The sequence below is a fragment of the Bos mutus genome, chromosome 10 (assembly GCF_027580195.1).
Source record: "Bos mutus isolate GX-2022 chromosome 10, NWIPB_WYAK_1.1, whole genome shotgun sequence".
NCBI lineage: Eukaryota > Metazoa > Chordata > Mammalia > Artiodactyla > Bovidae > Bos > Bos mutus.
The window spans coordinates 69,828,944-69,844,698 of NC_091626.1; the positions used below are offsets into that span (position 1 = coordinate 69,828,944).

Sequence of the window (15,755 nt, forward strand, 5' to 3'; positions counted from 1 at the left end):
TCCATTATATCCCTAACCCCTGCATCCCCTAATGTTAGCATCTCACATAAAATATTACAGTTATTAGGGTTGCTGCTGCTGCGTCACTTCAGTTGTGTCCGACTCTGTGTGACCCCACCAGGCTCCCCTGTCCCTGGGATTCTCCAGGCAAGAACACTGGAGTGGGTTGCCATTTCCTTCTCCAGTTATTAGGGTTAGGAAGTTAATATTTCTACAAACTAAACAACAGTCCTTATTCAAATTTTACCAGTTTTCCTACTAATGTCCTTCTTCTGTTCCAGGATCCTATCAAGGTTCCCACCTTACCTCCCACCTGTTTCATCCAGTATGTAACAGTCTGTCCCAGTATGTAACAGTCTGTCCCAGTATGTAACAGTATGTAACAGTGTCCCAGTTTCTCCATAGTCTCCTTTCAGTTTTTAACAGTGTCTTGATTTTTCCTTATTTTTAATGACCTCAGCAGGAGCACAAGAATATTGAGCAGTTACTTTGTACAATGTTCCCTTTGGAAGGAGGGTATATGTTTTTGGCAAGAATAACATAAAAATGGTACTGCATCCTCAGTATATCATATTAAGGGATTCTTGATATCAGTATTTCTTACTACTGGTGATATTTATCTTAATCACTTTGTTAAGTTGGTATCTGCAAGGTTCCTCTATAGTTACTACCTTTTCCCTTTGTTCTTAATAAGCATCTTAAAGGGAGACACTTTGAGACTTTTTAAAATCATTTTAATGGATGTATCCGGAGAAGGCAATGGCACCCCACTCCAGTACTCCTGCCTGGAAAACCTCATGGACGGAGGAGTCTGGTAGGCTGCAGTCCATGGGGTTGCTGAGGGTCAGACACGACTGAGCAACTTCACTTTCACTTTTCACTTTCATACATTGGAGAAGAAAATGGCAACCCACTCGTCTTCTTGCCTGGAAGATCCCAGGGACCGGGGAGCCTGGTGGGCTGCCGTATATGGGGTCACACAGAGTCGGACACGACTGAAGCGACTTAGCAGCAGCAATGGATGTATCTCCTATGGTTGTTTTAGAGTTTTTTTTCCTCCCCTCTTGATTGCATTATTGACACTTGTCAAACAAGGTCAAACAGTGTAACATTGTTTACAGTGAAAAGTGAAAATTCTGAGACCTTTCCTTCAGTTCTTTTCCCCTCAGTTCTCCATATAACCACTGTTAACAATTTGATGTTTCTCTTTTCTAGAGACTTATTCTGTGTTTAGGAAACAATGATACATGTATCTATACAGATATATACATATATCTCTACATTGATGTACATGTTGAAGTAGGAAACTCAAATGTATAGAAATGTATAAATATCATTTAGAGGTTTGTTTTTGCTTTTACAAAAATGAAATTATATTATTTTAAACTTGCTTTTTTCAGTCTACAGTATTTTATAACCTTCTGACTGCATGTAGTACTACGGATGTACCCTTTAATGATAAACATTTAGGTGGCCTTGTTTTTTCACAATTACAAGTCTAATAGTGGACACAATGGAAATATATATATTTATTTTTTTTTTACAGTTTTGCCTAGAAAATCCCATGAGCGGAGGAGCCTGGTAGGCTACAGTCATGGGGTCGCTAGAGTTGGACACGACTGAGCGACTTCACTTTCACTTTTCACTTTCACTTTTCACCTTCATGCATTGGAGAAGGAAATGGCAACCCACTCCAGTGTTCTTGCCTGGAGAATCCCAGGGACGGGAAGCCTGGTGGGCTGCCGTCTGTGGGGTCGCACAGAGTCGGACACGACTGAAGTGACTTAGCAGCAGCAGCAGCAGGTCTGATTAAATGATAGATTCCACCATTTCTTTAAACTATTCCCTTATTGATGGACATTCATATTTTTTTCCTGTTATGAATAACTTTGTACATGAAATGTATAGATAGAAAAAACTTTAAAATGATTTTTGATAGATAATACATATGTAAAAAAAATTATATAGTAAAAATGTTTATACAGTGAAAAATAGAGGCCTGTTTTTGCTGTTAACAATGTATTTTGAACCCTTTCAAAGACTGTCTACTCTCATGTAAGCATATACTGATGTATCTCCTTCTCTTCACGTCTTTCTTTATAAATGGTAGCATACAATTTTCACTGTTTTGTACTGTTTGCTTTTTATTTAACCGTATAGCTTGAAGAATATTTTATATTAGTACATTTAAACCTGTGCCCCCTCTCTTTTTTTATAATGGCTGCGTTGAATTTATGTGCCATGATTTATTCAGCTTTTGTTATGGGACATTTAAGTTGTTTTTAGCCTTTTATTATCATAATAATCCTGCAAATAAAATACTTGTATATATTTCTTTTTACATATTTGAGATTATCTGAGGAACAGATTCCTCGAAGTGGGAATTTCTGAGGCAAAGTTTATATAAATTAAAAATTCTAATAATTATTAAAATTGTCCTTCTGAGAGGACAGGCTAATTTAATTTCTACAATAATACCTAATTTTAATATAGTATGTTTTATATAAAGTTTTATAGAGTTGAACTTATGGAGGCATATTGAGCTTCAGGAGAGCAAACTCAGCCTTATATATAATATATAAGGAACTTTCCTTAGTTCCTTTTATGTATATATATTATATATATAACGTAAGGAACTTTCCTTAGTTACTTATGATGGAACTTTATGTAAATTCTTTTTAAAAAAATTTTTTTATTGGCGTATAGTTGATTTATAATGTGTTAGTTTCAGGTGTACACAAAGTGAATCAGTTTTATGTGTATATACACACACACACACACACACACATATATCCACTCTTTCTTTAGATTCTTTTCCCATATAGGCCATTACAGAGTATTGAGTAGAGTTCCCTGTGCTATACAGCAGGTTCTTATTTGTTATCTATTTTATGTATATAGTACTGTGCATGTGTCATTTGCAGTCTCTCAATTTATACCTTTCCCCTGTTAATGATTAATTCTAATTGTATGTCAGCTTATAAAACTCCTTAGACAAGTTTTATGAGTTTATCATAGTTGGATAGATTTCTGATTCCTTTTCTTTGTCCTGAAAATTGTTTTTTACACTTCAAAAGGGTACCTGTTATTTAAGATATAGTGAACAAGTGTGTGTTCACCGTGTCAGAACTCTTAATGATTTTATAATGTTATCTAGCCTTTGTTTTTAAAGACTGAAGAGTCCTAGTTTTCCATCCCTATTAATTTTTCTAGGATTTTTTCATTTCCCTTGATAGTTTTCACTTCAGTAACACTACCCAATGGCCTGAACAGTCAGTCATACTTCTTGGGATCAGGGTATTCCTGTGCTAAAAGGGCCAGGACTTTAGCTATGTAGATAGCTGTGGGTGGGTGCTCTATCCTCTGTTGGCGAGTTGGGTTAGTATATGATAAATATACTTCATAGTTGCCTCCTATCTCTGTGTAATTTCATAGAAGCGGTAGCTCAATTTAAGAAGTAGGGACGTGTTCATTGTAATATATATCTGTTCTAAAATTTATCTTTCACAGTTTGATTGTATGAAAATTTGAAAAAATGCACAGTAAGTAGCAGAACTGGATACGAGTTACTCATGTTTATTTTGAGGAACAGAAAGTTTTAATTTTGATTCTGTTTTATCCATTTTTTTTCATGGTTAGCGTTTTTTGTGCCCTGTCCAAGAAATCTTTGCCCTCCCAGATGATGTCAAAGAGTTTTCTTCTATGTTTTTGTCAAGAAATTGTACAGTTTTAGTTATTACCTTTAAATCTGTGATCCATTTCAAATTAATTTTTGTGTATGGTATGAAGTATGGGTTGAAGTTAATTTTTTTCCATTAGGATATCTAATTACTCCTGCACCAATTTTTGAAAATTGCTGTCTTTTTTGAACTATGTTGGTTCCTTTTTTAAAAAATGAATTGACACTCCACTCCAGTATTCTTGGGCTTCCCTTGTGGGTCAGCTGGTAAAGAATCCGCCTGCAGCGTGGGAGACCTGGGTTTGATCCCTGGGTTGGGAATATCCCCTGGAGAAGGGAAAGGCTACCCACTCCAGTATTCTGGCCTGGAGAATTCCATGGACTATGGGGTTTCGAAGAGTCAGCACGCTGAGCAACTTTCACCTTCACTTTACATACATATGTGGATTCATTTTTAAACTGTCTTAGTTCCATTGATAAATATATATATATATATATATATGTATATACACACACACCAGTGCTAATTCCATACTATTAGTATACCTTTATAGTAAGTCCTAAAATCAGATACTGTTAAGTCTCCTTCTAAGTCCTTTACATTTCCTTTTTCTTTTTTCTTTTTTTTTGGCTACCATGCACAGCTTGTAGGATTTTAGTTCCTCAACAAGGGATTGAACCTGGTTCATGACAGTGAAAGTGCCAAGGTCTAACCACTGGACTGTGAGGGGATTCCCTCCATATTCGTTTTAGAATCAACTTGTTAATTTCTACAAGAAAGCTTGCTGGGATTGTGTAGAATTTGTAGTTCAGTTAGGATGTATAAACCTTTTAAAAATATTGAATCTTGTAAACAATGAACATGATGCAACTCTTCATTTTTTAAGATACTTCATACATTTCTCTCAATAATGTTTTATAGTGTTCAATATAAACTAATTGCCAAGTATTTTTTTGATGCTACTGTAAATGCTATTTAAAAATTTCATTTTCCAATTATTTGTTGCTAGTATATAGAAATACAGTTGATTTTTATGTATTGATCTTACATCTAATGAGCTTGCTTAGTTCACTTACTATTCTTACTTTTTTTTTTTTTTTTTTGCTACACTGGGTATTTGTTGCTGGGCACAGGCTCTCTCTAGTTGTGGCAACGGGGGCTACTCTTCTTGCAGTCTGCGGGCTCCTCATTGTGGTGGCTTCTCTTGTTGTGGAGCATGGGCTCAGTATTCGGGTGCACAGGCTTAGTTGCCCCACAGCATGTGGAATCTTCCCTCGAATCTGTGTCCCCTCCATTGGCAGGTAGATTCTTAACCTCTGTACCACCACAGAAGTCTGTGTGTGTGTGTCTGTTTTAATAGTTGTATATGTTATTTTACTTTTGGCTGTGCTGGATACTTGTTGCCACACGGGCTTTTCTCTAGTTGTGGAAAGAGGGTGGTACCCTCTAGTTGTGGTGTGCCAGTGTCTCATCGTGGTGGCTTCTTTTGTGGTTCCTCGGCTCTAGGGCATGGGCTCAGTTGCTCCGCAACATGTGGGATCTTCCCAGATCGGGGATCAAACTCAGGTCTCCTGCACTGGCAGGCGGATTCTTTACCACTGAGCCACCAGGGAAACTTGTGTGTGTTTTTTAATTGATTTCTCAGAATTTTTTTGTGAAGAGTAATCATATTGTATGTGAATAGAGACAGTTTTATTTCTTCCTTTCCAATCACCATGCCTTTTATTTATTTTTCTTGTTTTATTTCACTAGCTATGACCTCTAGTACTATAGTGAATAGAAGAGAACGGATATCTTTGCCTCATCCTTGATCTTTGGGAGAGAAGTATCTAGTGTATTATTGCAGATATTTGTCTCAATCTGTGGTTCTTTTCATCTTTCAAACCATATTATTTTTTATTCACTATGAAAATTTCCATAAATAACTTTTTATTGTACAGTTCTGTGAGTTTTGAGAGTTGCCAACAGTTGTGTACCCATCACCATAATACAGATGCTACAGAACTGTTCCATTGCCCTCAAAATTTATGTTGCTACTACTTTGTTGTCAGCCTCTTGCAACCACTGTGCTATCCTCTATCTCTAGTAGTTTTGCCTTTTCTGGAATGTTATATGAATGGAATTATATAGTACATAGCCTTAAAAAATTTTTTTTAATTTAGAATATTGTTGTTTAGCCTCTCTAAGTCATGTCCAGTTCTTTGCAACCCCTTTGACTGCAGCACTCCAGGCCTCCCTGTCCCTCACTATCTTCCAGAGTTTGTCCAAGGTCATGTCCATTGAATCAGTGATGCTATCCAACCATATCATTCTTGGCCACCCTCTTCTCCTTTTGCCTTCAGTCTTTCCCAGCATCAGTCTTTTCCAGTGAGTTGGCTCTTCACCAAAGTGTTGGCGCTTCACCTTCAACATCAGTCCTTTCAATAACTATTCAGGGTTGATTTCCTTTAAGATTGACTGGTTTGATCTTGCTGTCCAAGGGACTCTTCAAGAGTCTTCTCTAACACCACAGTTTGAAAACATCATTTCTTTGGTACCCATCCTTCCTTATGGTCCAGCTCTGACATTCATGCAAGACTACTGGAAAAACCGCAGCTTTGACTGCTGCTGCTGCTGAGTCACTTCAGTTGTGTCCGACTCTGTGTGACCCCATAGATGGAAGCCCACCAGGCTCCCCCGTCCCTGGGATTCTCCAGGCAAGAACACTGGAGTGGGTTGCCATTTCCTTCTCCAATGCGTGAAAGTGAAAAGTGAAGTCGCTCAATCATGTCCGACTCTTAGCGACCCCTTGGACTGAAGCCTACCAGGCTCCTCCGTCCATGGGATTTTCCAGGCAAAGAGTACTGGAGTGGGGTGCCATTGCCTTCTCCGCAGCTTTGACTATACAGACCTTTATCAGCAAATATGAAACTAGTATAAATGCCTTATATGGTTCTTATGTAAATATAAAACAAACATGAAATACTAATAAAACCAGAAAGCCAACCCATTTCAAATGAACAGAATTAATTTAATTCAGTTCAGTTCAGTCGCTCAGTCGTGTCCAACTCTTTGCAACTCCATGGACTGCAACACACCAGGGCTCCCTGTCCATCACCAACTCTCAGAGTCTGTTCAAACTCAGGTCCATTGAGTCAGTGATGCCATCCAACCATCTCATCCATCCTCTGTCTTTCCTTTCTCCTCCCGCCTTCAGTCTTTCCCAGCATCAGGGTCTTATTCAGATGTGTCAGTTCTTCGAATCAGGTGGCCAAAATATTGGAGTTTCAGCTTCAGCATCAGTCCTTCCAATGAATATTCAGGACTGATTTCCTTTAGCATGGACTGGTTGGATCTTCTTGCTATTCAAGGGACTCTCAAGAGTCTTCTCCAACACCACAGTTCAAAAGCATCAATTCTTCGGTGCTCAGCTTTCTTTATAGTTCAACTCTCACATCCATACATGACTACTGGAAAAACCATAGCTTTGTCTAGACAGACCTTTGTTGGTAAAGTAATGTCTCTGCTTTTTAATATTCTGTCTAGGTTGGTCATAACTTTCCTTCCAAGGAGCAAGCATCTTTTAATTTCATGGCTGCAGTCACCATCTGCAGTGATTTTGGAGCCCCAAAAAATAGTCTGCCATTGTTTCCACTGTTAACCCATCTATTTGCCATGAAGTGATGGGACCAGATGCCATGATCTTAGTTTTCTGAATGTTGAACTTTAAGCCAACTTTTTCACTGTCCTCTTGACTTTCATCAAGAGGCTCTTTAGTTCCTCTTCACTTTCTGCCATAAGGGTGGTGTCATCTGCATATCTGAGGCTATTGATATTTCTCCCTTTATTCCAGCTTGTGCTTCATCTAGTCTAGCATTTCTCATGATGTACTCTGCATATAAGTTAAATAAGCAGGGTGACAATATACAGCCTTGACGTACTCCATTCCCAATTTGGAACCAGTCTGTTGTTCCCTCTCCCATTCTAACTGTTGATTCTTGACCTGCATACAGATTTCTCAGGAGGCAGGTCAGGTGGTCTGATATTCCCATCTCTTGAAGAATTTTCCGCAGTTTATTGTGATCCACACAGTCAAAGGCTTTGGCATAGTCAGTAAAGCAGAAGTAGTTGTTTTTCTGGAACTCTTGCTTTTTCGATGAACCAGAGGATGTTGGCAAATTGATCTCTGGTTCGTCTGCCTTTTCTAAATCCATCTTGAACATCTGGAAGTTCACGGTTCATGTACTGTTGAAGCCTGGCTTGGAGAATTTTGAGCATTACTTTGCTGACATGTGTGATGAGTACAATTGTGCAGTAGTTTGAGCATTCTTTGGCATTGCCTTTCTTTAGGATTGGAATGAAAACTGACCTTTTCCAGTCCTGTGGCCAGTGCTGAGTTTTCCAAATTTGCTGGCATATTAAGTTCAGCACTTTCACAGCATCATCTTTTAGGATTTGAAATAGCTCGGCTGGAATTCCATCACCTCCACTTGCTTTGTTCATAGTGGCCCTCTTGACTTCACATTCCAGGATGTCTGTCTCTAGGTGAGTGATCACACATGATCTGGGTTGTGAAGATCTTTTTTGTACAGTTCTCCTGTGTATTCTTGCCACCTCTTCTTCTGCTTCTGTTAGGTCCGTACCATTTCTGTCCTTTATTGTGCCCATCTTTGCATGAAATGTTCCCTTGGTATCTCTAATTTTCTTGAGGAGATCTCTAGTCTTTCCCAGTCTACTGTTTTCCTCTATTTCTTTGCATTGATCACTGAGAAAGGCTTTCTTATCTCTCTTTGCTGTTCTTTGGAACTATGCATTCAAATGGGTTTGTCTTTCCTTTTCTCCTTTGCCTTTTGCTTCTCTTTTCATAGCTATTTGTAAGGCCTCATCAGACAACCATTTTGCTTTTTGCATTTCTTTTTCTTGGTGATGGATGGTCTTGATCACTGCCTCCTGTACAGTGTCACAACCTCCAGCCATAGTTCTTCAGGTACTCCTCTATCAGATCTAATCCCTCGAATCTGTTTGTCACTCCACTGTATAATCGTAAAGGATTTGATTTAGGTCATACCTGAATGGTCTAGTGGTTTTCCCTACTTTCTTCAATTTAAGTCTGAATTTGGCAATAAGGAGTTTATGATCTGAGCCACAGTCAGCTCCCAGTCTTGTTTTTGCTGACTTTATAGAGCTTCTCCATCTTTGGCTGCAAAGAATATGATCAGTCTGATTTTGGTGTTGACCATCTGGTGATGTCCATTAACTGCGACTCAATTGCCAATGTTGGTTTGAGAGTAGAGAGTTCTATTTTTCCTGCCTCTATTTAAAGACTGCTGTTACTTAATAGCATTAAAAATGTTGGGCTGGCTGGGTGGTTTGAGATAATTGCCTCACATTTAAAACCAAATTGCCAATGAGTAATCCATGAATGTCTTTTAACAGGGCATTTCTGGGTACTTACAATGCTCTCTTGCTTGATCGAAGACAAAGGTGGCGTTATTGGAACCTACATATAGTATCTGTTAAAACCACTTATAATAGGAGTCAGGAATTTGGCCCAGAGATGGGCTTTGCTCAGTTCACATATATGCTGTCAATATGAACAAGGTCCCAACTACTAAGAGGCAGTAGTACATAATCTTTTTGAGTTTGACTGCTTTTGATTGTGCATGTGTTGATCATTCAGTCCTTTTATTGCTGAGCAATAAAGGAGTATGCTGAATATTCTGTGGTTGGGATGTACAAACTGTTTATAATTCGCCAGTTGAAGGACAACTGAGTCATTTCTAGTTTGGGGCAATTATGAATAAAGCTGCTATAACTTTCAAGTATAAGTGTTTTGTGAACATAAGTTTTTATTTCTTGGTTAGATAACTAGGAGTTTGATTGCTGGGTCATATGGTAAGTATATATTTAACTTTGTGAGAAACTGCTGAACTCCTTTGTAAAGTATGTGTATAACATTTCGAGTCCCTTTCCTTTCTAAGTTTTCTGCATTTGTGTTGATACTTGGTATTGCCAAATTTTTATTTTATTTTTTTACCTACACTTTGATAGGTTTGTTAGGGATATCTCACTGCCATTTTAATTTGCATTTCTCTAATGATTTAATGATGTTGAGCATGTTTTCCTGTGCAAATAAGCATGGCAAAAAGCCACCTATTACCAGTTTCTTTTGAAAAGCAGAAGTTTTTTTTTTTTTTTTTTTTGCTGATGTTCATTTATCTTTTCTTTTTGTTTTATGGTGAGTGCTTTTTGTGTTCTAAAACTCTGGCACTCATTCATTTTGATCTCTCATTAAATGCTATGGTTCCTTTAAATAATTAAACTATTAGTAAATCCTAAGAGTTCTCATCACAAGGAAAAAATCATTTTTCCCCATTCATTTAATTTTATATCTTTGTGAGATGATGGATATTCACTGAAACTATTGTGGTAATCATTTCATGATGTATGTAAGTCAGATAATTATGTTGTACACCTTAAACTCATTAAGTGCTGTATGTCAATTACATCTCAATAAAACTGGAAGAAAAAAACAAAATAATTAAACTACTGGTATGAGGAATACTTTATCGCTATAGCCTCTGAATCACCTTTACACACCAGGAGTTGGCCACTTCAGCAGGGAAGAGTAATTCTCATCTGCTATAGCTGCACTTCTTTTTTCTATATGTGGACAACCACTTATTTCCAAGTCCTTCTTTAAAAAAAAAAATCACCCACTTTCCTTTTGTATTTGCTACTATTTAGTCACTCAGTCCTGTCCATCTCTTTGCGACCCCATGGACTGCAGCATGCCAGGCTTCCCTGTCCTTCACTGTCTTCTGGAGTTTGCTCAGTCTTATGTCCATTGAATCGATGATGTCATCCAACCATTTCATCCTCTGTAGCCCCCCTTCTTTTCCTGCCCTCAGTCTTTCCCAGCATCAGGGTCTTTTCCAATGAGTCGGCTCTTCACATCAGGTGGCCAAAGTATCAGAGCCTCAGCATCAGTCTTTCTAATGAATATTCAGGGTTGATTTCCTTTAGGATTGACTGGTTTAATCTCCTTGCTGTCCAGGGGACTCTCAAGAGTCTTCTCCAGCACTACAGCTCCTTTTGTATTGGTGAAGAGTAAAATAGGAATATACTGTAAATCACTTTCTCTGAAACTACAGAATTATGCCATTATCTGTGCCATTACTTGTGCTCCTAGATCTTTAAGAAGGAACTTGTAAGAAAGTTTAATTTTTGTTTTGTTTTTCAGTGCTGGGATCAGCAGATTGATTTTTATACTATTTTCTTGAACTATTTGGCACAAGTGGTGCCTGACATTTATTTTGCTGAAATGGACCCAGATTTGGAAAAGCAGGAGGAGAGCATACAGAGGTCAATATTCACTCCCCTGGAATGGTACTTATTTGGAGAAGATCCAGATATTTGCTTAGAGAAACTGAAGCACAGTGGAGCATTTCAACTTTGTGGGAAGGTTTTCAAAAGTGGAGAGACAACATATTCTTGTAGGTAAGATTTAGAAATGTACAGGATTGGTTGTAATTACAGCTTAATATTCTGTGCCTATTTTATGATGTACCTTTCTTGGTGTATTGCTAGTTGTATTTAATTCTTCTTAATTAACTTCCTTTTATTATGCATTTATGTTTGTTTTTGCTAGTACAGCTTATTTTTGAATATATGACTTACACAATTCTCTCATTTTTCTTCTTGTTCTCTGAAAGTATATAAGTGATTGATTTTTGCCTTGTTTGTAATGTAGTCCATACACCCTTATCTGAAACTCTTGGTGCCACATGTATTTCAGAATTCTGAATACTTCCCCAGTAGAGTTGGGGCAGGATCCTATAATCAAACACAGCATTTCTATAAGAAATCTATGACTGTTCACAGCAAGTGGTATAAATAAAGTCTATAGTCCCTTGTCATTTCAGGTTGTTTTTTTTGCCACCAAGTAACATTTGGTATCAAAGAACCTGTTGGAGCATTTGTAACTTAATTGGATAGAAGAGGTCAGTGGTAGGGAAACTGGAAATGGCTTTAGGTTTTTCGCCTTTTGTGAAAGAACTTAAGCAGCATGGTAACACAGAGAACTTTTTTATTCTCTACTCTTGCCTGAAACTTTTTAACTTTTAGGTCTTAATCGGACTTTTAGGGTTTTTTTTTTTTTTTTATTAGAAGTTGTTTAGGTTAGGAATGTGAATCTTCAGATTTTATAAATACAGAGAATTACTTTTTGCTTCACTGTAATTCTAGATTTGACTGATTTGTGTATAGTAGCTCAGCTGGTAAAGAATTGCCTGCAATGTGGGAGACCTGGGGTCGATCCCTGGGTTGGGAAGATCCCCTGGAAGATGGCATGGCAACCCCCTCCAGTATTCTTGCCTGGAGAATCCCCATGGACAGGGGAGCCTAGCAGTCCATGGGATCACAAAGAGTCAGACACGGCTGAGTGACTAAGCACACACAGCAGTTGTTTAGAACATACTACATTTCTTTATTCTCTTATTTTCTTAGGGAAAATTCAACTTTTGTATTTTGTATACCATTTTACTATATAGCAGTTTCATTTATCTTGTTAAGTACTTTTAGCTGAAGCCTGGTCGGTTTCAACTAAAGCATAGTAGAAGACATTTGTAGACCTCATTTCTCCAAAAGGGTCCCGGAGGCATTTTTAATTGTCACACTAGGGGGATGGTACTGACATCTAGTGGATAGAGGCTGGGTTGCTGCTTAACCATCCTATGGTACACAGGATAGTCTCCTGTATCACCGGCAAATAATTATTCAGTTTAAAGTGTCAGTACTGCTGAGATTTGGAAATCCTGCTGTGAATAGGTTAGTAGATCATATATATTTTAGAAACTGTTATTAGTCAGTCTTTACTTATTAGCATTTAAAAGTTCAGTTTTAACATTGCCCAATTCTATCGCTTCAACTTTTCTAAATAAATATTTTTAAAATTAATTTTGCACTTTGCACTTGTTTATATTATTGTCAATGTTTCCCTGAAAGTATTAAATAAAATTTTACATTTTAAAAGTTTTTATTAAGGAAAAAAATAAGAAAGATTGAATTTAATTTATTCAATAAATATTCATTGATATTTATCATGGCGTACTGCGATTTATGGGGTCGCAAAGAGTCGGACACGACTGAGCAGTTGAACTGAACTGAACTGAGGTACTGCTCTACAAGCTTGGGAGATATTATACAAAATAAATTAAAATCCTTTCCCTTATGTTGCTTACATTCTAAGGAATTTTTTCTTTAACCAAGCCTCATTTACCAGTGAACAATCAGTGCCTGTAAAATACATTTGTAACTGTAATAGGCTAAGATGATGCAGAGAGTGAAGAAAAACTGATCAATTTTTCAGAAAACTAATTTTGGCATATGTGCTGCCAAATCACGCACCAGAAACTAATTTTGAAGTGGAATTTAATAGTTTGAAACCAGGCGAAAGCTCAAAGTAATGAGGGTAATTTAGGAAACAAAACCAAACATCCCAACATATACATTAAAATATGGCCAGAAAGAGGCCAACATTATTTGGAATTCAGTTTTTAAAGTATTTTCATAAACAGTTTGTGTATCATATAGGAAATTGATTCACATTATATCATTGTTATACTTTGAGCATCAATGGGAGTCATCTAAATTTTGGCACCTGATTTTTAATGTTTTTCAGGGACTGTGCAATTGATCCAACATGTGTACTCTGTATGGACTGCTTCCAGAATAGTGTTCATAAAAATCATCGTTACAAGGTATGGAAATAGATGCATAAAATCTCTTGATTGGCAGGAGACTGATGGCCAGCTAGTCCAAATTCCTGATGAGTACTTGAGTTCCTGCTATAACACATCTGATATGTGAACCTTTAGCTCTGGTTAAACATATGTGGTGGAGCATCTGCTACCTCAAGAGACAGCCCCTTACAATTTTTTTTTTTAAGTACATCTCTTTTATACAAAAGATTGTATAAAGCATATTAACAGCTTAAAGAATAACTATAAAGTGAACACCTTTCTAACCACTCCTTAGATCAAGAAAAGAGACATTGCTAGTTCTCAGGGGCCTCCTTCTGGATCACCATCCTTCTCTCCCACTTTATGATATAACCTCTCTTATGTGTTTTGTGATAACAGTTTCCTTCATTTTCCTTTTAGCTTCTCACCCAAATCATATTGAATAGTTGCATCTGGTTTTGAATTCTGTATAGATGGAGTCATTCTGTACATTTCTCTTGTTGAGTAGCTTTTACTCAGCATTATGTGTATGTGTATATGTGTGTGTGTGTGCGTATTTATATATGTATATGTTTTGTCCATTTACCTTATAGTGTTTGATAACCCACATTGTTATTCATTGTACTGTATATGGATATGTAGATTGTTTCCAATTTTGGACTATTACTGTATAAAACAATTTTTCTGTGAACATTCTTATTTGTGTATTTTGGTACACATGTATAGGAGTTTGTCCAGGGTGTATATCTGGAATAGAATTGCTGAATTCTAGAGTATATCTTAAGTCATAGTGGATAATGTCAGACTGTTTTCCAAAGTGGTTATACCAATTTGTAAGTTCTTCAGCAGTATATGGGAGTTCCTATGGCTCCACATTCTTGCAAGATTTGATGTTGCCAACTTTTTAAGTTTTAGCCAATCTGGTAGGTATCGAATAGTATTATATTGTGGTCTTAGTGAGGGTGCCAAGCTTTGGAATTCTGTGGGCCAGTACAATTTCAGAAGACTTTGGGTAAGACACAGGGTTTTCAAATTTTTATTTGGCTAAATAAGTTCAATTTTAACTTTAAAAAGAGCACATGAACAGCAACCAAAAAATCCTTACCATCTCCTATAGTTTTATGAAGAAAAGGAAAATTTAATTCCAAGGAAGTAGGATAATCTCAGGCTAAAAAGCAGGTCTTTAAATTGTATACATGTACCTCTGTGGAAGAGCTCATCACATTCCTTCCTTTTCTGATTTTTTCTGTTGACTGGTAAAGCTTGTCTGTTAAATTTGGGAACCTCTTCACTAAGCTATCTTTCAGTATTGAAAGCTTACAGTCTACATTGCACCACAAAGCACTCTTTTGTGAAGCATCCTTAAGTTTATCATCTTTAGGTTTTTGCAAAGCTCTTCCTATAGAAGGTGCATGTACAGCTTACTCAGAAATCTTTGTGTTATTAGGAGGATGGACTATTGTGTAACTAATAAAAAATTATGTTTATAAGCTTTAAAAAATACTGCCCTTCAAAAGTGTGTGTAAAGAACAGAAGACTTTTGTTGGGGGAATAAGTGATAGAATCTCTCTGAAATACCTGTTAGATGTGGTGAAATTTTTAAAGAAAAGCAGGGGAATGACTAATAAATACAATTCAGGTAACAGTAACCTCCGTGTCAAATGGAGGATCACACAGGGAACTTGGCAACAGTATTAATATTTTCTTGGGTTAGATGCTGAATCAGTGGTGTTCACTTCATTATTCTGCTTTGTAACTCACCTATATATTGTGTATATTCTTTTTAAATAAAACACAATAAAAAAAATGAAACCATTAAAAAAAAAAAGATTAGAAGAAATAAGAAGGGATATGTTTTGCTGCAGAGAAGGGGAAGAAAAGGATAACGATTGGGATGCAGACCCAAGATCTGATACTGTTTTGAGAAAGCACCAAGAAAAACCTTTAGGCACAGAATAGCGCAGAACAACTTTTGCTGTCCCCAGCACTGTGGAGGGAGTGGAGCTGTTTCACAGAGATGGTATAGGGTCTCTGTCCAGACCTGCTCTGCCATGTTGAAGATTCATTTCAAATCATGCTAATGGCTGCCTTATGGAGTACTCAGTGTTCCCCAAACTACATCTTTTGTAGCAATCTTAAAGTTCACAGCAGAAGAATTTAAAGTTCCTCTAGAGATCTATGCAGTATTACCTGTGATGGAGTAGGAATAAATCCTGCACTGCTGCAGGTTTTTTTTCTGAAGTATGATTCAGAACTGTGAATTAGGAAGTTCCCTGGTGGTCTACTGGTTAGGATTCAGCGCTTTCACTGCCATGGCCTGGGTTCAGTCCCTGGTTGGGGACCTGAGATCCTG

General features: G+C 37.3%; 1 protein-coding gene across 1 annotated transcript in view; it reads left to right on the plus strand.

Annotated features, from left to right (window-relative positions):
• UBR1 (ubiquitin protein ligase E3 component n-recognin 1) overlaps positions 1 to 15,755 on the plus strand; it is a 156,273-nt gene that overhangs the window by 9,976 nt on the left and 130,542 nt on the right. The window contains exons 2-3 of the mRNA XM_070378127.1: positions 10,903 to 11,159; positions 13,342 to 13,420. Coding sequence (XP_070234228.1) covers positions 10,903 to 11,159; positions 13,342 to 13,420 — 336 coding nt within the window. The remainder of the gene's footprint in view (positions 1 to 10,902; positions 11,160 to 13,341; positions 13,421 to 15,755) is intronic.